We start from the raw sequence: 22,933 nt of genomic DNA, 5'->3' as shown, positions 1-22,933 counted from the left end.
ACACATTAAATGCTTAATCAGAAGCATTTCTGATTAAATGACGTGTACAGACTCAGTGTACAGTTTTACTTGTTTCTTTACATGACTAATGTGAGCTAGTGTATTAGCATTTAGATTGCTAGCCTGATTGATGTTGGTCTGATAGTCGCGTGCTAATATATTATGTGCATAAAATTGTAGCTACTATAAAGCATTTTAGCATATTTGTCTACTAATGAATAATGATCAAGACTAATGTTAAAACCCCACTTTTGTACAGTTGTGGTAAATGCAAACATCTGTATTATTTTAGCACTGGATACTTGTAAAGGAAGCACATTCTCTCTGGATTGTTTCAGCACTGTGCTGGTAAAAATCAGCAAGTGATTCTGGGTATTGTCATTCATCGGCAGGATTCCACAAAGCCAAATTAACATTCATGTGTGGACTTTGTTTCCTCCTCATGTCCTATTCAGCCCATTTAATTTTGATGCTTTTAGTTAATTCAGTGAGAATCCAGCATGGTTCCCCGTCCCTCCTGGCACCAATCCTCAGACACAGCTTGACAGCTCGATTTCGGAACTCAACGCTGGGGTGAATAAAAGGCTCGAAAAGAGGAGTAAGAGCCAAGAGTTGTCTGGACTCTCTCTCTCTATTATTCACTGCTTTTATCCTTTAACGTCATGCCAAGCACAGAGGATAGCTGCCAGTCCTTAGAACCTGGCTGGGTATTGGCATGGCACTGGTCAGGTTTGGAAGAATACAATAGGTGTGCATGGTTAGAGGATAGGGTCCGGGATTTTTATTTAATGTGATGACAGGGGGAAAAGAACAAAGGGTTTCCAGGCTCCTATTTTGGGAAGGAGGTGTCACCAAGGCACTATATTAAATTGAGGAAGATTTGACATCACAACTAATGCCCAAACATTCAGTTTAATATTTAACAGTGAACAACATAAAAAAAAAAAAGTTTTCACATACATAGAATTTGAGTTAATGTGATATTAAAAAAGAATAATAATAAAATAATAATTTTTATAATAAAATAATAATAATAATTATTATTATTATAAAATAATAATAATAATAGTAATAATGATAATAATAATTATAAAACAATAATTATTATAATAATAATAATGATGAAAATAATAATAATAATAATTATTAATAATTAATAATAATAAAATTAATAATAATAATAACAATTATGATAATAATGATATAATAATAATATTAATATAAAACAACATTAAATACACATATTGGTACTAGTAAAGACTACTAGTAATTAAACCCTGATACATTTCAGGGTTTGAAACTGCATAAAATAATCCCAATAATGAAATAAATTAATTATTAATAGCATTTAATTTCCATTAATGGCTTTATTTTGGGTGGGCAGCACAACACTGTCGCCTCGCAGCAAAAGGGTCCTGGGTTCGATCCCCAGGCCGGGTCCTTTCTGTGTGGAGTTTGCATGTTCTCCCCGTGTCTGCGTGGGTTTCCTCCGGGTGCTCCGGTTTTCTCCCACAGTCCAAAAACATGCAGTCAGGTTAATTGGAGACACTGAATTGCCCTATAGGTGTATATGTGTGTGTATGTGTCTGCCCTGCGATGGACTGGCGGTGTTACTGTGTGCCTTGCGGCCATTGAAAAGCTGGGATAGGTTGTGTGTGGTTTAGGATGCATCCAAACTGGTGGATGTTGAGATGTAATACAACATGGGGGCCTCTAAGCTGCAAATTCATGACTTCTTATTTCATATGTACTATTTTATTTGTTAATGGATAGCTGTTCAAGCCAGGTGTGCATAAGTTTTCATCCCATGGCAGACTGAGTGCCCTACTCCTAGAACCGATTGGTTTTCGCTTTTTTTGATATTATCCATCAGGTGGAGAGGACTGACGGTGTAATTAGTGTAGAGGAGCAGAAGGAAGGGACGGATTCAGGCAGTTCACAGGACTGTGGTAAACACAAAATAACGCGTTAGCACGACACGGACAAGTACCGTTTCTCATAAAGTACCCTTGCACCGCTAAGCATAAGTCAAAGGGAGTGCTGACATCTAAATTAGCACATTTAGCTAGCGCTGTGCTGTTCTTGTCAAGGTTATATAAGTGGATGCCTGCTCGGTTTAAAAAGGCCGGGTTGTGGGGGGTGGGGTTGGGATGGGTCTTAAGGCGAAACACTCTCTGTTCTGCTCAAGGCATTGCCGGAGCATGGATGAGGCCCGGTAATTAGCACATAACTGTCAAAGCCAACGATCAGCCCCCTTTTTTTAGATGACCTTAGACTTGGGCATCGCTGCATTGCCGTCTTCACTACCTTGACACCAGAGCCACACTGCCCTCTACTGGTCTTTGAATTTAGAAAGGATGGAGCCGGATGAGGTGATATTTCAACCGAGGATGTATGCCTGCCCTCTTCGCTGCTCCTTCCATGCTTTTCCCGGCTGTCTCTGGCAACCCTTTAATAGCTTGCTAGGAATAAAGTTCACCTGAGAGATCATTACAAGTTCTAGTCCTCGTGACTGGAGGCGGGTACTCAGCCAAAACAGCAACACAACACAGAGTCGTTAATGAAGCGTCCTCGCACAGAATAAAAGAGCTCTGCAGCTGTCGGGCATCCACGTAGATTAATGTGGCAAATCTTGGTTACAATCCTCTGGAAATGAGATTTATTATCAAGCACTGGCCTAACCATGCCTAATGTAGTGCATGAGGAAAAGAACCCAGATGTTCTTCTAGATTTAAGGGGGTTTACTGGTTAAACTGGGAAATAAGGGTCACAATTGTGGTGCCTTAAACACACTAAACTCATTTTGCTTGTTTTATCAGTTAATCATTAGCTTTTAATTGCTTTGCAAGGATGAGTATCCATCTCTTTGTGAGGTCTATTTGTATGGTAAAGGAAAAACCCTATCTGTTCTTCTATATTTTAGGGGTTTACTGGTTAAACTGGAAATAAGGGTCACAATTACTGTATAGTGCCTTAAACCCACTACAATCATCATCAGTTTTAATTGCTTTGCAAGGATAAGTAGCCATCTCTTTGTGAGGTCTATTTGTATGGTAAAGTCTGTCTACAAAACATGAGGGAGAAACCCCAGTTGTTCTTCTATGTTTTAGGGGTTTACTGGTTAAACTGGAAATAAGGGTGAACTCATCATTAGTTTTTAATTGCTTTGCAAGTATAAGTATAAATCACTTGGTGAGGTCTATTTGTATGGTAAAGTCTGTCTACAAAACATGAGGGAGAAACCCCAGCTGTTCTTCTATATTTTAGGGGTTTACTGGTTAAACTGGAAATAAGGCTCACAATTGTGGTGCCTTAAACCCACTACAATCATCATCAGTTTTTAATTGCTTTGCAAGGATGAGTATTCATCTCTTTGTGAGGTCTGTCTGTATGGTAAAGGAAAAAACCCCAGCTGTTTTTCTATATTTAGCGTTTTTTGCTTACACTGGAAATAAGTGTCACATATACAGTATAGTGCCTTAAACCCACTGAACTCATCATCGGTTCAAGAATAACTATCAATCTCTTTGTGAGGTCTATCTGTATGGTAAAGTCTGTCTACAAAAAATGGCTCACAATCAACATTCCGATTCATTCTGAAGGTCTTTTTTTGCATTACCCAACCATTTTGCATTACCCAATCGTATTTCACCTTTGCTACTGCGGATCTCCACTGCTGACCGAGGAGAGCCGTGACTAACACCCAACCCATTCAACATGTGTGCAGTAGCCACCACTTCTTTTCACCTGCACCAGACTGGTTCATATGGAGATCCGTATAGCGCATGGAGATTCACACATCGATCTCCATTATCCATTATCTTTGTGCAGGCACCGTCCCTACCCCAGACACGCCAGTTATTGTCCGTATAGGTGCCCAGGCCAGTCGGCTATTAGCAGAGCTGAGATTCTAACTCTTGAGCCACCCAAGCACCCTGTTCCAAAGGCTTTTGGGGGTAAAGGTCAGTGTTCTTCATAAGCCATTGAAGTTTCTTTATGTGAAACACAATGGATTGCTGGCACAGTTATGTGTATAATTAACTGTATACACCTGTTACCTGTAATAGAATACCTTGTCTTTTAACAGGATGTCACATGCTAGTGTGAAGCATGTTCAACAGTCAGCTTCAGCTCACGATAGAGTTTTATTGGTGCTGACCGCAAGACTATGCCACGTCAATGCCAGTGAAAGCAAACCAAGATTCGGATTGACAAGTCCTCCCTGCTAAGGGTGTCTCTTCAGCCCAGGGCAAGACGGGGAAAAATCAGCGACAACGATGCCACGTGAATAAACCACTGACAGATCGGTGCTCCCTCGAAAAACAAAAAACAGATTAGACAAAAAATCCATAGCTCCTGTTCATTAATTATACAAACCCATGGGTGGCAGGAAAAGAAAGCAGGGCAGAAGGAGTGGGTGGGAGGTTGTGGCATCTGTAATTAATAACGCAGTGCCCCCCCGTCGGAGGCGCGAGCCTATATGTCTGCGGGTCTCGTCGACACTTCTTAAACGCGCGCAGACATTTTCGGTGCCCCTGCTGTTTGTAAGGTTCTGTGGCGTCAGTGGTACTTACCACTCTTCCCTGATGTCACAGAGCCTTACAGAGCTCAGTAGAGGAAGGCCTTAAATAATAGGCCTTCCAATTAGGGCGAATTGCCTGCAGCTGTGGGCTGGCTTACTTAAGCCAGCTCTGCACAGCAGCGGGTGTCGCACCTTTTGTCTGCTTTTGTCTCTTTTGTTTGTTTTTTCAGTTCTCTGGTGGCAGCGCATCCACGCTTTCATAGGTCAGACGGTATCCCCTGGTGGCATGTGCCATTAGGGTGTGTAGACTGCAAGGTCGAGGTAACATCTTTATTTAGCCTATTGCTTTAGCGTGGTGCGACGCCGTGCAGCCCTCGTGCTGCCTTTTCTTTGTTCGGTTAGCGTTAGCGGTGCGGCTAAACAGCAAGCGATATCGCTTGCAGCCGTATCCGCATTATCCTCTCAGCTTAAGTGGTCATTTTGTTTCGTAACCGTTGGGTGGCGAGGCCGTTAAGTGTTCGGCTCTCGCGTCAACATCCCCGGTTCGAATCCGCACTTCTGAGGCTGTCTAACTGATTTGTTCTATTCTTCTCTTTTCAGATCGGCGAACTTCATTAGCTGCAACCTTCAGCGAAGCCACGCCGATCGCGTTCTTCCCGTAGCCCACCGCCGTGCGGGGGGCTATTGATGTCCGGGAGTCCTTAACTCCCGTGTCATATTGCTGTAGTGCCTTAGCGCTTTCAGCTTGGTGGGTTAGTAACTGCCTGATGGTGATGCCGTCAAGCGCTCGGCTATAACGCCATTACCCGGTTTACACCCACCGCTTTATTTTCAGCGATAGTGGGATTAGTAACTGCCTGATGGTGATGCCGTCAAGCGCTCGGCTATAACGCCATTACCCGGTTTACACCCACCGCTTTATTCTCAGCGATAGTGGGATCAGTAACTGCCTGATGGTGATGCCGTCAAGCGCTCGGCTATAACGCCATTACCCGGTTTACACCCACCGCTTTATTCTCAGTGATAGTGGGATCAGTAACTGCCTGATGGTGATGCCGTCAAGCGCTCGGCTATAACGCCATTACCCGGTTCATACCTAGCGCTTTATCTTCAGCGTCTACACACACCCCCTCACCCGCGCTACGTTAGCGCGGTGGCAACACAACCGCCATGCACCGGCGCGACCCGGGTTCGCGCCTTGCATTAATCTTTGTTTTCCTTTTTCAGTTTTCGTTGCCTGCATCGCCCAGCGGTCTCCAGCGGGGTTCATTATTGGTTTTGTTTTTGTTTTGTGTTTTGTGTATAATTTTTCATTTAAAAAATAAAATTATTATTTAAGTTAATCTCCGCACTTGAGTCCTTACTCTCCCACGTGACACTGTTCGCGTGTTTGTGTTCGCCGGAGGGATCGAGCGCCGCGGAGAAATAAGTGAGACGACGATGCAGCTCCCGAGTAGATACGTTTAATCCGTTCGGCAGCACCGCGGGGCGGAGGAGACTGAAGATCGGGAGTTAAATGTAGAGACGGGTAATCTTTGCGTGCGCCTCCAGAAAACAAGAGAAGCCCAAATCAATATGGGACTTAAAAAAGAAAGGACACCTTTTTTTGAGACGATGTTTGATCTATATTTTGTGTAAGGTCATGTCTTGCATAATCAAACATCAGACCAAGGTGTGCAGGTCTTCTTTTCTCCCTTTAAGAAGTTTTGGGACGTCAGTGTATATCAGTCCCTGTTGCTGGAGGTGTCACTTCACTCTTGTATCTGCAGCCAGCAATCAGTCAGAGAGTTTTAAGACTGTTAGAGAGGGTAAGGGGTGTTCGTGACTCAGCTAAATCAATCCCCAGATACAGGAATCATCAACAGAACCAATATGGCCCTAGACCAGCAGTTCTCAAAAAAAAAAAGGGGGGAACCCTTATTTTTTTACAAAAAGTATTGTCTTCTTATTTAATGGAAATGCACTGAGTGTGGTATTGGTGTTTATTATTGGAATTTTTGATATTGGTCGATGTAGGGTTTACAGCTGGTGAACTGGTGGTTCCTCACCTGGGTCTGGTTGAGCGGGATATGAATCTACAACTGAATCAGAATCGTCTGTAGTCACCATCCGTTGACCTGTGCACTTCTGAGGTGGACGAATGAAATATTTGTCCATTCCCAAAGACCACCAAAGAAAAACGTCGGCTATAATTAAGGCCCTACATAATTCATGGTTGTGAAAATCGTGTCACGGATTGTGAACATGAAATGATGAAATATGAGGTGCAATATGAGGCACAATATGCAATATGAGGTGGTCCTAGCAATCATACAGCAATTAAGTTAGTGTAACAGACTTTTCTGTGGTGTAGTGTGCTGACAATGTTTAATGTAAGTGATTGTGTATTGAGTGCATTTTGTCTTTTTGAGGATTCCATAAGCAATGGCAAAGTGTGCTTCTCTACACACATGATCATCTCTGTGTAGTCTGTGCTGCACCTCAAAAAAAGCAATGAAATAAAAACCTTTTTAAGCTCAATGAGGTTCCCTATTGGGCCACGCCCCCCTGGTTGAGAATGACTGCTGTAGACTACTGTAGGCATGTCTAGACAAATATGATGTAGTAATACTGGTATTGTTAGCCACACCCATTGCTAAAAGGTATGTAAATTAACAATATCCAATAACTTATGCACTGCTAACATTGTGGCATTTTTGTATTATTGTTTTTTTTCTGTTCCAACATGAATGAAACGAGGTAAATAATAGTAGATAATGCCTTGAATAATTCATTAATCCTATTGAATGAACTGAAATGTTGATCGTGAGACCTATTATTGTTGTTACTTTTTCTAGGAGAGAGGTTTCTGCAAAAATCCCACCAAAAGCAAATGGATATAAAACAGAACACAAAGCTAATAACAAAGTTATGCAAACAACTGTTTAACTTATGTTTAACTTTAATATATGGCGATACTTCACAGGCGATACAAAAAGGGTTACTGTCCACAACGGCTATGGGTAGCCTGCGGGCACTCTCAAAGGCTGAGGTGGCCTTATTTATGGCGAGGCACAACTTATTAGTCTAGTAATGAATAAAAGTTAGTACTGATGGGTCTATTCTTAAAAAACTTTAAAAAAAAAAATAGTATTAAATAGGATTAAAAATAGTAGTAAATAAAAATAGTACATAGAAATAGTAAATAAAAATAATATTAAAAAAGTATTGAAAATAGTAAATAAAAATAGTAAATAAAAATAGTATTAAAAGAGTATTAAAAATACTAGTCAATAAAAATAGTAAATACAATTGTATTAAAAGAGTATTAAAAATACTAGTAAATAAAAATAGTAAATAAGAATAGTAAATAAAAATAGTAAATAAAAATAGTATTAAGAGTATTAAAAATAGTAGTAAATAAAAATAATAAATAAAAATAGTATTAAAAGAGTATTGAAAATAGTAGTAAATAATAATAGTAAATAAAAATAGTATTAAAAATAGTAATAAATAAAAATAAAAACTTTTTTGTGGATTTTTCTTTTTTTTTTGGTTGAATCTGGGCTTTTTCGAGAATAAACCTGACAATACATTCCTTTTTCAGTTTTTTTTTTTTAGTTTTTTTTAATTTATTTTATTTTTTAATTTTTTTTGGAGGCCATGCAAAGTATGTGTTCTAGAAAAACAATCACAGAAAAATAATAAGCATAATTAAAATTCATGTCATGACCTACATGGCATATGATTTTTATCATGAAATACTGTTATTTCTCACATACTGAAAAAAAAAACATAAGGTAAATACAGCAAGTCACAGGCTACATCAAAGTCAGCACTGTAAAAAAAAAAAAAAAAGCCTTTTTTCTCTGCATGATACCTAATCCCAAAAACATGCCGGATGCCTCTGATGTCGCAATGCTTTTTTTTTTTTTTATTATGTCATCCTTCACTTCAAAGCAAGCGTGATGAAATCCCTCAGGTATTAAGGTACTCTCAAAGAAGAGCTAAAGAGAATAAAGAAACACATTTTCATAAATCAGGATGCTGCACAAAGCTACAGAGAGAGAGAGAATTCTGGGGAGGTGTTTTTTTTCTGAAGTTAAGGGACGAGCTCTCAGCCTGTGTAAATGGGCTGGAGAAGGAACGTAGGCTGGAAGCAAACAAGCATAAAGGCGGTGATATCCGCACTCGCTACAATTACAGGAGATTTGGAGATGAAAGCCGAAGGGAGGATGAGTTCAAGTTGACCCAGGAATGAACCAATTCAGCTAATTATCCAAAATGAGATCCCAATTTCACCCGGTGATGGCAACCTCAGCTTAATGGATGCTGAACAATGAAATAAAACACAGTGCCAAAGAACCAGTAATCATAATTTTCAAAAATGATTTGCTCTTGATGCAATTCCATGACCGATGGAGTTGGCAGAGTTGTTCAAGGGAAGCCAGTTTTAAAGGGAACAGTAGAATTTGTAAAGTCTTTGAAATGACCTTTATTTTTTTGTGCATTTTTAATGTGATCTGAATTTTGAAACTGGAATTATGTTTTTACAGATCAGAGCTGAAGCAAATTAAAGGTAGTTGTTGAGTTGTTAATAGTTTAATCATGTTGTAACCCAACTTTAGGTCATACAGATGTGCAATATTCAATATAGTGGTTGGATATGCATCGACCACGCTGCTGTTTGAGTTGGTCATCTTCTAGACCTTCATCAGTGGTCACAGGACGCTGCCCACGGGGTGCTGTTGGCTGGATGTGTTTGGTTGGTGGACTATTCTCAGTCCAGCAGTGACAGTGAGGTGTTTAAAAACTCCATCAGCATTGCTGTGTCTTATCCACTCATACCAGCACAACACACACTAACACACCACCACCATGTCAGTGTCACTGCAGTGCTGAGAATGATCCACCACCCAAATAATACCTGCTCTGTGGTGGTCCTGTGGGGGTCCCGACCATTGAAGAACAGCATGAAAGGGGGCTAACAAATCATGCAGAGAAACAGATGAACTACAGTCAGTAATTGTAGAACTACAAAGTGCTTCTATATGGTAAGTGGAGCTGATTAGTAGACACAAGGAGGTGGTTTTAATGTTATGGCTGATCGGTGTATGTATGGGTATATGTATGTACCCACAGCAAGTATAAGCTTAGTTTTGTAACATCAGATTGATATTTAGGCTAAACTTTAAGGCCAAAAATATGTGGACACCTGACCATGATCTTATTGGATCTCATTCCAAAATCATGGCCATTATTATACTCTATGATAATAAGTATAATAGTCATGCATTATTAGTACCCCCTATATGCTTTACTCTTTTATACAAGATAATGGACTGTGGGAATTTGTACCCACTTAGTAAATTCAGGTATTTGAACTGTAATTTCAGGCCTGGCTCACAGTCAACATTCCAATTCATCTGAAAGTTGTTTGTTGGGGTTACAGGTTTGAGATCAGGGCTCTGAACACACCAAAGGAGTTACACCACACTAAAATTATGGTGCAATCTTTTAACGTACATTGCTTTATCCACAGGAAAAGGGCCTTCCCTACACAACAGACTTTTATTCCCTTGCATTTATAAACACCCGCCTAGTAATACAGTTCCTAGAACTAAATACAGAGATGTTATGAATTGAGAAAAGAGAGCAGGAAGGGAGAAGAGAGTAAAAAACAGACTAAAGCCTTTCCTCCAGCCTTCTGCATGGAAGGATTACAGCCATTCATTCTAAACCCGCCGTCTGTCCCCAAAAAAAATGTCTCCGCCACCAGCGAGGCTCGCATTAATCCACGTTTACCTTATTAGTCTTCCTCACAAGCCACAAATACTAACCAAAAAGCCTGCAGTTAGGATGTCACCGTCTGTCCTTGAGTCTAGTGGATTTTAGTGGCAAATTGGTGGCAGCCGTCACATTCTTCACTGTCTAAATGATGTGCACCCGAGTGCCTTCTGAGGCTGCCGTTAAGGATTGTTCAAATCCTCCCGAGCTGTTAATATGTAGTGTTTTTTTCTTTGGTTTTTATAGTCATCTTACACACCAGTTGTGTTTTGTATAGCACTTTCTTCAGTAGACATTGGCTGCGTCCGTAAAGCAGTACGCTCTTTCAGTACACAAGTGTGCAGTATGCACGCAACCTCGGCCATACTACATCTGCCATCTTGCCACTGTCACGTGATGCATGACGTCACATCGCCACGTTATAACAATTTGAGAATCGGACAAAACAAGCTACTTATAACATTATTCAGAGTCGTACTTAATCAGAACATTTTTAATATTTGGCTTATTTACACTTGTAAACAGGTCCAGTTGAATTATGGAACAGATTATCGGACCATAGTGTGCTGTGTTTGCAGGTCATCCGGGTACTTTTCACATACTGTTTAATGAATACTACGTATTAGGACACACTACTCGCTCTCACGTACTGCTTTCGCGTACTGTTCAGTATGGAAGTATGCGATTTCGGACGCAGCCCAGGTCTCAAAGCAACTTTACAGAATCCAGGACCGACAGACCTAAAACCCCTGTTGAGCAAGCCAAGGGAAACAGTGGCAAGGTAAAACTCCCATAAATTACAAGAGGAGACCTTAAGAGTAACCAGACATGCCCCAATTACTCACAACCCAGTTATGCACCAACAGCACCCTGTTAACAGGCAGCGCCCTGTGACCACTGATGAATGTCTAGAAGATGACCAACTCAAACAGCAGCAATAGATGAGCGATCGTCTCTGACTTTACATCTACAAGGTGGACCAACTAGGTAAGAGTGTCTAATAGAGTGGACAGTGAGTGGACACGGTATTTAAAAACTCCAGCAGCGCTGCTGTGTCTGATCCACTCATACCAGCACAACACACACTAACACACCACCACCATGTCAGTATCACTGCAGTGCTGAGAATGATCCACCACCCAAATAATACCTGCTCTGTGGTGGTCCTGTGGGCGTCCTGACCATTGAAGAACAGGGTAAAAGAGGGCTAACAAAGCATGCAGAGAAACAGATGGTTAGTGGAGCTGATAAAATGGAAGAAATGTGTGTAGAAACAAGGACGTGGTTTTAATGTTATTAATGTTTTGTTCACAGGACAAAAGCTCAAACCGTTGTGGGGACTTGGTCACTACACCCCCGCTTTCCCAACATAGCCATTCAAACCCAGGATAACAGCAGTAATGGATAGCACAATTTACATTAAGCACCCATAGTGCCCAGTACTAAAGCAAATAAATAAATACAAAATGTTAAAGCCTCAATCTATCAAGAAAACGATCTGAATCGAAGCCATTGTAAACTAGTAACCTGAAACATTTGTCTAATCTATCTAAATCTTGCTATATCATGCTGTGCTTGGAGCAGAGAGGAAACCACAGCATCCTGTAGAGCATGTTCTAAATTGCAGCCTCGTTATTGGTCCAAATGTAATTGAGCACAGTATTAAGGATTAAGTATAAAGAAAAACAACAGCTCCCTTCTGTGTGGCCTGATACAGCGAATCTCATACTAATATATTATGTGCACCATGTGATGCTCCTAATCTATTTCATTTGTTTTATATTCTCCCAGACTTCCTACCGTTTTGTAAAATAGAGGAAAACTTGATGACGAATTGATCCAACAACTGCATGTTAGAATTTCACAGTTTGAACTGCAGGGCTATTTTCTGTAATATCCACTTTAGCAACCATTATAATGAGTCCAACACACACACACACACATACACACACAGAGTAATCAATTCTCTGACATGTCTAACCTTCTGCTAAAACAAAACAACAATGGGATCTAAGCAGCTAATTAAAGATTTAACATTTAGCTAAGAAATTATGCCTACAATACAGAAAAAAGTAAAAAAATAATTAAATAAATAAATAAATCAAAGTGTTACAAGTCTAAAATGTTAAGAACTGTAGAAGACAAGGGAAGATCCTGTCAGACTGGCTTATATGTTGGCCAGAAACAGAAAGCAGAACCTCCACATGACAGCAAAGGACTTGAAGGACTTGGTTTAGCCAACATACAAATAGTGGTCTTTATGAATTGATATATATGAAGAAGTTATTAGAAAGAAACAAGTAAAATTTGACCTCCTTGTTTGCAGTTATCAAACACCACAGTTATCAAATACCTCTCTGCAGCCTTCGACACAGTGAATCACAGCATTCTCTTGTCTACTCTCTCCAACCTTGGAGTAACTGGTTCGGCATGGCAATGGATGGCCTCCTACCTGGGAGGGCGTTCCTACCAGGTGTCATGGAGGGGATCTACTGTATATCCCCTCAATGAACTCTCTCAACCGGTGTTCCTCAGGGCTCTGTACTTGGCCCACTTCTATTCTCTATTTACACCCGCTCTCTTGGTAAGATCATAGCCTCCCATGGCTTTACTTACCACTCCTTCAGACACACAAGTCTCAGCTCGCATCTCAGCATGTCTGCGCGATATCTCACAATGGATGTCAGCTCATCATCTAAAACTCAATCCCAGCAAGACAGAGCTGTTACTTATTCCTGGAGATCAATCTCCAACCCAGGACCTAGTCATCTCTCTTGATGGCTCCCAAATCAGACCGTCTGATAATGTAAGAAGCCTTGGTAACTTCGTCCTAGATAACCAACTGACCACCTCTGCTCATGTAGCCAACATGACCAGAGCGTGCCGGTTCCTCCTCTGCATTGTGCCAAGTGTAAAGTTTGGTAGAGGGGGGATTATTGTGTGGGGTTGTTTTCCAACTTTGTGGGAACAGTTTAGGGATGGCCCCTTCCTGTTCCAAAATGACTGTGCACCAGTGCACAAAGCAAGGTCCATAAAGACATGGATGAGCGAGTTTGGTGTGGAAGAACTTGACTGGCCTCAACCCGATAGAACACCTTTGGGATGAATTAGAGCGGAGACTGCGAGCCAGGCCTTCTCGTCCAACATTAGTGTCTGACCTCACAAATGCGCTTCTGGAGGAACGGTCAAAAATTCCAATAAACACTCCTGAACATTGTAGAAAGCCTTCACAGAAGAGTTGAAGCTGTTAGAGCTGCAAAGGGTGGGCCAACATCATATTAAACCCTATGGAACCCTCAAGTTCATATGCGTGTGAAGGCAGACGAGCTAATACTTTTGGCAATATAGTGTACGTCTGCGGGACTTAGTGTCCATTCGGTCAAAATAGTATCTGTATGGTTGGGAAATGGCCAAGAAAGCCTCAGTTGAGGTTCTAATTCATTCCAAAGCTGCTCACTGGAGTTTCTTTAGACCAACAGGACAGGGACAGGACAGGACAGGACCTTTTCTAAATTAATGCTGCAAGGTTGGAATCACATGTCCAACATGCTCTTGGTCAGGCGTCTTCACACGTTTGGCCACATAATGTATATTTCTGACTATTGTGGCCAACTCCAGAAAGCACTTGGTCTAGTTGGCGTCATTGTCTCTTGGAAAAAGCCTTGGCCAGAGTTCCAGTTCCTGCAGATGGAGATATTGCTTGACCACGTCTGTGAGGTGGAAGATTGGAAGCCTAATTTAATGCTGGCTATTGATTTATGCTCAGGTGTCCCACAGTCATTAAGGTAATTGCATGATCACTTTATAACATCCTCCCATAGAGGCGTTGATAATTCGGCGCCCCAGCCTGCCACACCGAGGCCGGTCCCGTAACAACGTTAGGGCTGAAAACCTAGCCCGAAATATCCATTTACAGATAGCACAGATTGATTTTTCAACATTCCGACTGACCACGAAACTTTTTTAATGCGTCTCTCACTCAGATTCAGTGTTTGATCTATGAAAGCTTTGGCGGTCCTAACAGCCGCTATTGATTGCCACTTTCTCCCTGGCTGGTCAGTCCGGGAAGGTTCCGTGTCGCCGTATAATTTCGCAAGTCTGCAAGTTCTTGTGAGACCTTCCCAGAGTCCGACTGCACCCTCTTTCTATTTCCTCGGGCGAAAAACGACCCAAGTCGCAGCAGAATGCCAGGGGCTGTTTGTTTCAGAAACGAAAAGCTCAGCTTCTCAAATCAATTAAAAGTAAAGTAAGTTGGAGGGAAACTTTTATCGTGCAGGTGAGAAAAAGCAAACCGGTGTGGCGAGGTATAAAGACGTGAGGTACAAAAAAAAAAAAACAGGCTTTTTGAAATGAATATTGGCAGGTACTAACCTTACAGTCCTGAGCTTTTGAGGTGAAAATAGGCGTACGCCAGGCCAGCAGTGGACACCAGAATGGAGTCTTTGTTCTCTCATCATCCTCTGCACAGATCCAGCCTGGCGTGTTCTCTTCCTCTAAATGGGTCACACAAAGAGTGCGTCATTGTCTCTTTTCAAATAGAACTGTCATGAAACAAACAACATGTAAGACTCTCTTTAGTGTCTAACCTTTTATATTTTGGCTGGTGTCAATAAATTTTTTACTCCTTAAATTGCAAAGACAAATCTTAATGGACAAACATGGGCGTGATTGGCTGTGTCTGAGGGAGGGAGGTCAAATGGGGACTTAAAACTTTGGCACTTTAGTAGGGAGTCTACGGTCTGGCCAAGGCTCTATGTAAGAATCCACTGTTGTCTAAAGACGTGTCAAAAGCATTGTGCGCTAACTGTGGCCTTTATCTTCCTTAGCCAATGAGGGTGTCATGCAATCAGTAGAGATCACTGAAGTGCACAGGCCCTGTGATGGACTGGCGTCCACAGTTATTTTTGGTGAACCGTACCCACTGCAACCCTGACAAGAATAAAGTGGTAAATCGTGAAAATGAATTTAAATTAAGATTAAATTAAAGATTAAAGATTTAGGTTCTTGGCAGATGAGATAAAATTAATGAGATTTATTCTTCTAATATGTTGATACTGATCAATTTTTATTTTTTCTCCATCATTGGTGTTTCTTTTTTTATTATTTGTATTCATTTATTTATTTATTTTTATTGGTTAAGTCCTCTCTTATTTATTTATTTATTTATTATTTTTTATTTTTTTATTTATTTTTTTTTTTTATTTATTTATTGGTTAAGTCCCCTCTAATACATTTATTTATTTACTTATTTATTTATTTTTTTATTATTATTTATTTTTTTTTTTATTTTTTTATTTTTTTATTTATTGGTTAAGTCCCCTCTAATACATTTATTTATTTACTTATTTATTTATTATTTTTTATTTATTTTTATTGGTTGTCCCCTCTAATACATTTATTTATTTATTTATTTATTTATTTATTTATTTATTTATTTATTTATTTATTTATTTATTTATTTATTTATTTATTATTAAAAATAATTAAAATTTTAATTTAATTTAATTTATATATATATTTTGAAATGAATAAATTGTGTAAAACCATAATGAATTTGATTAAGTAGAAAAAAATGATATATATATTTAAAATATATTAAAAAATATCTAAAAAATCTATTTAAAATCTATTTTATAAGCTTATAAAAGTTTTTATTTAATAATTAAAAAGATTTTAAATAGATTTTTAGATATCTTAGATATTACATATTTTTAGATATTTTAATATATATTCTACTTATTTGTATTCATTTATGGTTTTACACAAGCATTAATTCATTTGAAAGTAAATATTTAAATTAAATCTGTGCTTCCATTTTATTAAAATGTATTCTTCTGATGTGTTGATACTAATTAATTTTTGGTTAAGACTCCTTTAATAAATAAATAGATGAATTAATAATTTATTTATTTTGCTTATAAAAATATGCAGGGTCCAGTCTGTACTAATTAAATATATTTCAAATAAAAAATTACATTTCATTTAAATCCTGATAAATTTTACTATTGTCTATATCATTTGCACCATGTGACCATAAGTGGACCAGACCAGTATGTGAACACCAGACCATGAGCTTATTATACGTTAATATGGAGTCTCACCACCTGCATTGGTATGTAAGTGCTTTGACTTGGTGTGTATAAATAACTTGCTTTTATATGTATGTATAGCCAGAAGTATGAAGATAACTCTTCTAATTAGTGGCTTTTACTGTTTTACTAGTTTAACAAGCAGATTGATGTGATATCCAGGTGTCCACATACTTTCGACCCTGTAGTGTAAACTGATAAGTGTTTAAACAATACCTGAGGATATTAAATAGGTAATTTGGTTTGAAGGCATGCTGCTGGCTATGACAGGAGATTGCTGGGTCATTGTTTTTCGGCGGCAGACATTCAGAGAATTTAAGTGGCAATTAGCTTTAGGTGGGTCTGCCAGATTCGTTTCGTGTTCTATGGAATTCATTTAGGAGGATGCACTCACTGGCGCAAAGTGCCAATTTAAAAAGGCTACATGGGCACGTAGGGGAACTTAATAGCCTGCACACCCTTAAGGTAGGGTATCATTTTGATTTGGGATCTCTTTACCTCTCTCATCTACGAGTGGAGTTACTCTGCAATCGATAGAGAGAACACAGCACGACGAGAGAACAAAACAAACTTTTCTCTTCAGAATGTTAGTACAGCTGCAGGGGAACAGAGTTTGTAAATGCTTCATTTATAGAGGTGGTTTGGTTTTTATTCAAATCATAAAACTAGCAAAAACAGTTACGCTTTATGCACAGCTATCGCTAACAAATCAATTTGGCTCCAAGATAAATGAGTCCTTGTGCACAAAGTGTATAAAGAACATGGACTGAGAAGTTGTGGAGAAACTCCACTGGGGTGCATAGAGCCCTGGATGCCACCTCCCCAACCTCAAAAAATAATAACACAGCCCTTGGATGAACAGTAGTGGGATTACATCTCACTGTAGACAATAGTTTTTCTTTTTTTTTCTTTTGTAGTGTTTATTCTACACTCCATCACCTCCTCTTTGGACTAGTTTGAAGGTAAAAATATACATACATTTGGTCGCTCAGGTGGCACAATGGTAAAACATGCAAGTCCACTAGTGCTGACATCTCAGGCTAACAGCCAATACAGACATTATTTGACTTGTCCAGGGATTCCTGATACTGCAGTTATGATCTCTGCTGGCTGATCACCAGAGACGGGGAATAATGGAGATCAGTGTTCTCCTTCTGTTTGGAGTGATGATTGAGTTTGGGAGATGCTCCGACCGTCGTCTAGCCATCACAATTTGGCCCTTGTCAAACTCGCTCAGATCCGCACGCTTGTCCATTTTCCCTGCTTCCAACACATCAACTTTGAGGATAAAATGTTGACTTGCTGCCTTAAATATCCCACCTACTAACAGGTGCCGTGATAGAGATAATCAGTGCTATTCACTTCACCTGTCAGTGGTCATAATGTTATGCCTAGTTGGTGTCAGTGGGGAAAATGGTAGCCTAGTAGGTAGGGCTTTGGGCTATCAACTGAAAGGCGTACAATGGCTGACCCTGGGCTCTGACCCCAGCTTCCAAACAAGCTGGGATATGCGATAATAAATGAATTTCTTTTATTTTTTTTTATTTAAATATTAATTTATTTTAGATTGGTGCAGTACTAATAAAACGTTTTTTTTTTTTAGAGTTTATTAGTTTAGGCAGAATTTAAAAAAAAACTTTTCTAGTGAGCGTAGGTGCAGAACTGAAGGTATGAACTTTACATTCGAAGGCGAATTCACTCTCTAACTTAACTTAAAATCCTCTTTCAACACTCGCCTGTCAGTAATGAGTCTTTTAATCGAAAAGCTTTGATACAAAGGGTGCTTCTCCAGGGTACGGAAGGTGACAGGCTTGTTGAAGGACACATTAAATTAGGAAGCTTAAAAGCTCCATTGAGAAAACTTTCTTCCTGCTTCTCAAACATCCGACATCAAAGTCAGAAATAATGCAGTCTGGTTATTTTAAATGACTGACTAATGAATATCTCTATTAAAGGTTCCAGTGGAGGTCAATGAACCAAGTTGGCATCCTTGATAGGGTACTGCAACCTTATCATGCTAGCTTCAAAGAACATTAACTGTATAGGGTTGCACTAGAACACACACTGTTATTATTATTATTTCTGTTATTATTATTATTATTATTATTTCTATTTATTTTCACTTGTTTCTACCAGTTTTAGCATAGTCAATTAGTCTTCCACTGCTGGGGATCACGATTGCGTTCCCAATTGCTCATGCCCCCTTCGGTGAATGTGCACATGAGGCTAATCCACTTTCTGCACAGGCGCCCCCTAGGTGCCTTGTAGCTGTATTTTTGAGATATTTAGCAACTGTTGGGGTGGCACAGTGGCTCGGTGGGTAAAACTGTCGCCTCATGGGTTCGATTCCCAGGTGGAGCGCTCCATGTTCTTTCTGTGTGGAGTTTGCTTGAACTAATAAGTACCTGTCCTATCATGAATGTAACCAAAGTGTAAAACATGAAGTTAAAATCCTAAGAAATAAATTCAGCAACAATTAGTACGGTCTCTTGGACCTTTCAAGCCAGTCTTGCAGGCCTCAGACATCCCACGGGAGGCAGGATGATAATTCCTGCTGTAAAGTGTCATCAATGCCTGTCAGTAAGCTTTCTCTAGTGACCTTAGAAAAGAGCAAACGTCTTTTGTAAAAGTCAGAGAAAGATGTCATTTATCAGACTGAAGATGAATGCAGAAGACAAATCTTGACACACACACGAGTATAAAATATTCCATGCATATCTTATGTCCGTTATTGATCTAGAATTGGGCATTAATATTAAAAGTCCTTATAGACACTGGAGCAGTTGCATTTCCTTGTATGATCAGAGGATAACATGGTAAAATATTAATACAGATGAAGAGGAGGAGCAGCGGAGTCTTGCCTGATTAAATCATGTCGAGCTAAATTAGTCAGCCATGAATTCTGTCTGGCAGATTCATCTAACAGTGGACTTTTTTTTTCTTACTATCTTCCTCTTTGTTCATAATGTGTGCCATGTTTGACATGATTTGAACAAAATCTTTGAATATAATTACTTAATTATTTAATTTTAGCCCAATTTTGCCTCTTTAAAACTATTCTATGAACAAACATCAATTCCGGATAAGTTGGGACACTGTAAATTGCAATAAAAACAAGAATCAGATTTTTTTTATACAATAAAATAGACATTGTTGGTCAGTGGAAACATTGATACAAATCTCTTTTTTGTCATTTGTCAGTTAAATTAAAGTTCTTGTTTTTACTGCATTTTACAAAATGTCCCAATGCTATCGGAAATGGCATTTGTTACAGTATTTAATTTAAAAATAAGCATTTCTGTTTTTTGTTTTTTTTAAATAAGTATTATATTTTTTATAAATATAATATAATTATAAATAACTATAATAATAAATAAATTATCATTATTTTATTAAATAAATTATTTTATTATTAATTTAATTTAGTAATAAATTAAATTATTATTATTATTTATTCCTTTATTTATTATTATTTTGCTCCTGCTACTTAGGTAATTCTGCAAATCTTCACAATTGATGTCTGCATCTTTTATAATGAAACAAGGTCCAATCTGCTTGAAAAAAAAAAATCTTCAGATATTAATATTATTAATATATTAATTAGGGTATTTAGAAGGGCGGTCCGAGTCCTTTCTGTGTTGGAGTTTGCATGTTCTCCCCGTGTCTGCTTGGGTTTCCTCCAGAAGCTCTGGTTTCCTCCCACAGTCCAAAAACATGCAGTTAAGTTAATTGGAGAAACTGAATTGCCCTATAGGTGAATGGTCGTGTGTTTATGTATGTATGTGTGTCTCCCCTGCAATGGACTGGCGCCCCGTCCAGGGTGTTACTGTGTGCCTTGCACCCATTGAAAAGCTGGGATAGGCTCCAGTAGCCCCCTCCCCCCTTGACCCTAATTGGATAAGCGGTTAAGACATTAAGTGAGTGAGAGCGAGTGTTTTTACTACAATGCTTTCAGAAATGGATTTAATTTTACAATAAGCATTTCTGTTTGTTTGTTGTTGTTTTTGTTGTTTTTTTTATTTTTTTACAATATTTTTTACAATATTATATACATTTATCATATAATTACAAATAACTATAATTATTTATTATTTTATTAAATAAATTATTTCATTATTAACATAATTTAATAATAAATTATTAAATTGTTATTATTATTATTATTATTTTTTTTTTTTTTTTGCTGCTACTCTCAGGTAATTCTGCAAAATAGATGGCATGCACTACAGTGTTGTATCAAACACCACCCTAGGTGATCGAATCCCACCCTATGTGTACCCTGAAGTCAATCCTGTTAAACGGCAATATTGTTAAACTGCACCAGATTCTCACAGTCATACTTCCAAATCTACTCCAAAATGGAAACATGATTTGAATTTTACATTCCGGTGAGCTTTAAGGACATTAAGCTAATAGAACTGGCCCCTAAAATTGGCAAAGACGTCAACCAGTGACCATTATTTATGCTAACTGAATAATTAGTTTAGGAGCATTGGGGAGACCCACCGACCCAAAAGAGCTGACTGACAGCCCGGTCTCTTTTCTGGCGTCCCTCGGAAAGCCGTGCTGTATGATGGGGTCAGGGTAGCAGCTGACGCGTTATACAATTATGAGTCAGGCACGTTTCGGCAGGCCGTGGGCCTGGTTACAAATGGAGAGCTGTCTGAAAGAGCATAAGGCATTAACTGCTTCAGTAGGTCAGAGAAATAGATTCGGTCTCCTTCTTTACCCTACTAGCAAACAACACAGAGGAAGAAATGTGAGCAGCAATGCTGTGTGTTAGTCACATATTGTGGAACGTAAATACACTAAATGGCAAAAAGTATGTGGACACTGACTAATAATTGAGTTCAGGTGTTTTAGCCACGCCCATTTTAACTAATAAATGCTTAAGCTGCATTAAAAAATGGTTTGATGATATTGGTATGAAGGTTTTCTGGAGTCCTGACCTAATTATGAGCGATGCCTCCCATAGACATACTCCAAAATCTTCTGAAAACCTTTGCTACAAGAGTCAAGGCTTTTTAGACTGCAAAGGGGAAGGGGGTAACTACTTAAGACCGTCCATGGTTTTGGAACAGAATGTCAAACAAGCTGATAGTCAGCTGTCCACTCATTCTTAATTATACACACCATAATTATGAATACCCTAATTACTCACTCACTCACTCATTCACTTTCTTAACCGCTTATCCAATCAGGGTGGGGAGGGGGGGAGCCTATCCCAGCTTTTCAATGGGTGCAAGGCACCAGTCCATACATAGTCACCTTCTGTTTTTGGTTGAGCGTGTAGCCACTGATGCACCGCTGCTTTCACATCATCACATGAAAATCTTCTTCCCCATAAAGCTTCTTTGAGCGTCCAAAAAGGTGGAAATCAGATGACGCTAAATCCGGACTATAAGTGTCTCAGTCTCTCAGAAGTCTGGAGGCTATCAGTACCACAAAGACGGGACAACTCCATGTTGTGGCGACCGGTCGGCTCGCCATTATAGTAAGGCAGTGGGGTGTTCCCCTGTGTGTGTCATCGGCTGGAGCATTTTTAGGGGTTAGTTGTACATAGTTGTATTCCAAATGCTGAAGCGCAGTCCTTTTTTTTTTTTCTAAATTTTTCTCCCCTTATCTAGTCGTGTCCAATTACCCTGATTGTGTCCTCTATACTGATTCGACCCTTCACCGCTGACTAAGGACGCCTCTCAACTGACATACGCCCCCTCCAGCACGTACAGTCAGTACAGACTGCATTTTTCACCTGCACGAGTCGAGTTCATACACTTGACGGAAACTGTGTATGGAGGGCCACACCCCCATCAGCATTATTCCTCAGCCCTGTGCCATCAGGCGCCATCAGTCAGCCAGCAGGGGCCGCAGTTGCACCAGTTATGAGGACCCATGATCCGACTTTTTTACCCTCTAACCCTGAATAACAGCCAATCGTTGTTCATGCTGCCGCCCAGCCCAGTCGGAAAGGCAGAGCTGAGATTCGATACGATGTATTTGAAACCCCTTTACCGCTGCGCCACCTGAGCGGCCGCGCAGTTCATTTTTACGTTAAATTTGTAAGTTACCATTTTCAGTTAGTGTGTTGTGTTCAGTGACCATCCTGTAATCTGTGCTTGTTCATCTGTGCCTAAGTCAGATCTGGCTTTTGTAACTCACTCGAGAGCTGCTTCCTACAATTAAAAGAGCAAAGATTCTTCCTTTCTTCTCGCCAAGGGCTGTGGATTGAAATATTGAAAGGGCTAATGGACGTGTTCACATACTTTTGGCCATACCCCTCACAACTGTATACAACTCATTGTTAGAAGTGATGCAGTATGGTGATGTAAGAATAAACATTTTGTATGACATGTATGAATTAAATACACCTATTTTTCACTCGCTAAATAAACACTGCCATGACAACCACCTTTTTGTTGTAGTGAGCTCGCTGGTGGACGTCCGCACGTACTGACCTTCAGCTCTTTAAAATACATTAATAATGACAAATACCGGATGCCGCCCTCTGTACAAATAATAAACACAATGCTGCAGTACCAGTCTGAATAAAGCATTA

The 22,933-nt window shown here is 39.4% G+C and overlaps 1 protein-coding gene across 1 annotated transcript in view; it reads right to left on the bottom strand.

The window, feature by feature from the left end:
• The window catches only part of arhgef10la (Rho guanine nucleotide exchange factor (GEF) 10-like a), a 170,286-nt gene that overhangs the window by 57,804 nt on the left and 89,549 nt on the right, over positions 1-22,933 (bottom strand). The window contains exon 20 of the mRNA XM_062986147.1: positions 14,660-14,781. Coding sequence (XP_062842217.1) covers positions 14,660-14,781 — 122 coding nt within the window. The remainder of the gene's footprint in view (positions 1-14,659; positions 14,782-22,933) is intronic.

Source organism: Trichomycterus rosablanca, chromosome 24, assembly GCF_030014385.1.
Source record: "Trichomycterus rosablanca isolate fTriRos1 chromosome 24, fTriRos1.hap1, whole genome shotgun sequence".
Classification (NCBI taxonomy): Eukaryota; Metazoa; Chordata; class Actinopteri; order Siluriformes; family Trichomycteridae; genus Trichomycterus; species Trichomycterus rosablanca.
The sequence above is the reverse complement of the archived record's forward strand: the minus strand, read 5'-3'. Positions and strand labels throughout refer to the sequence as shown.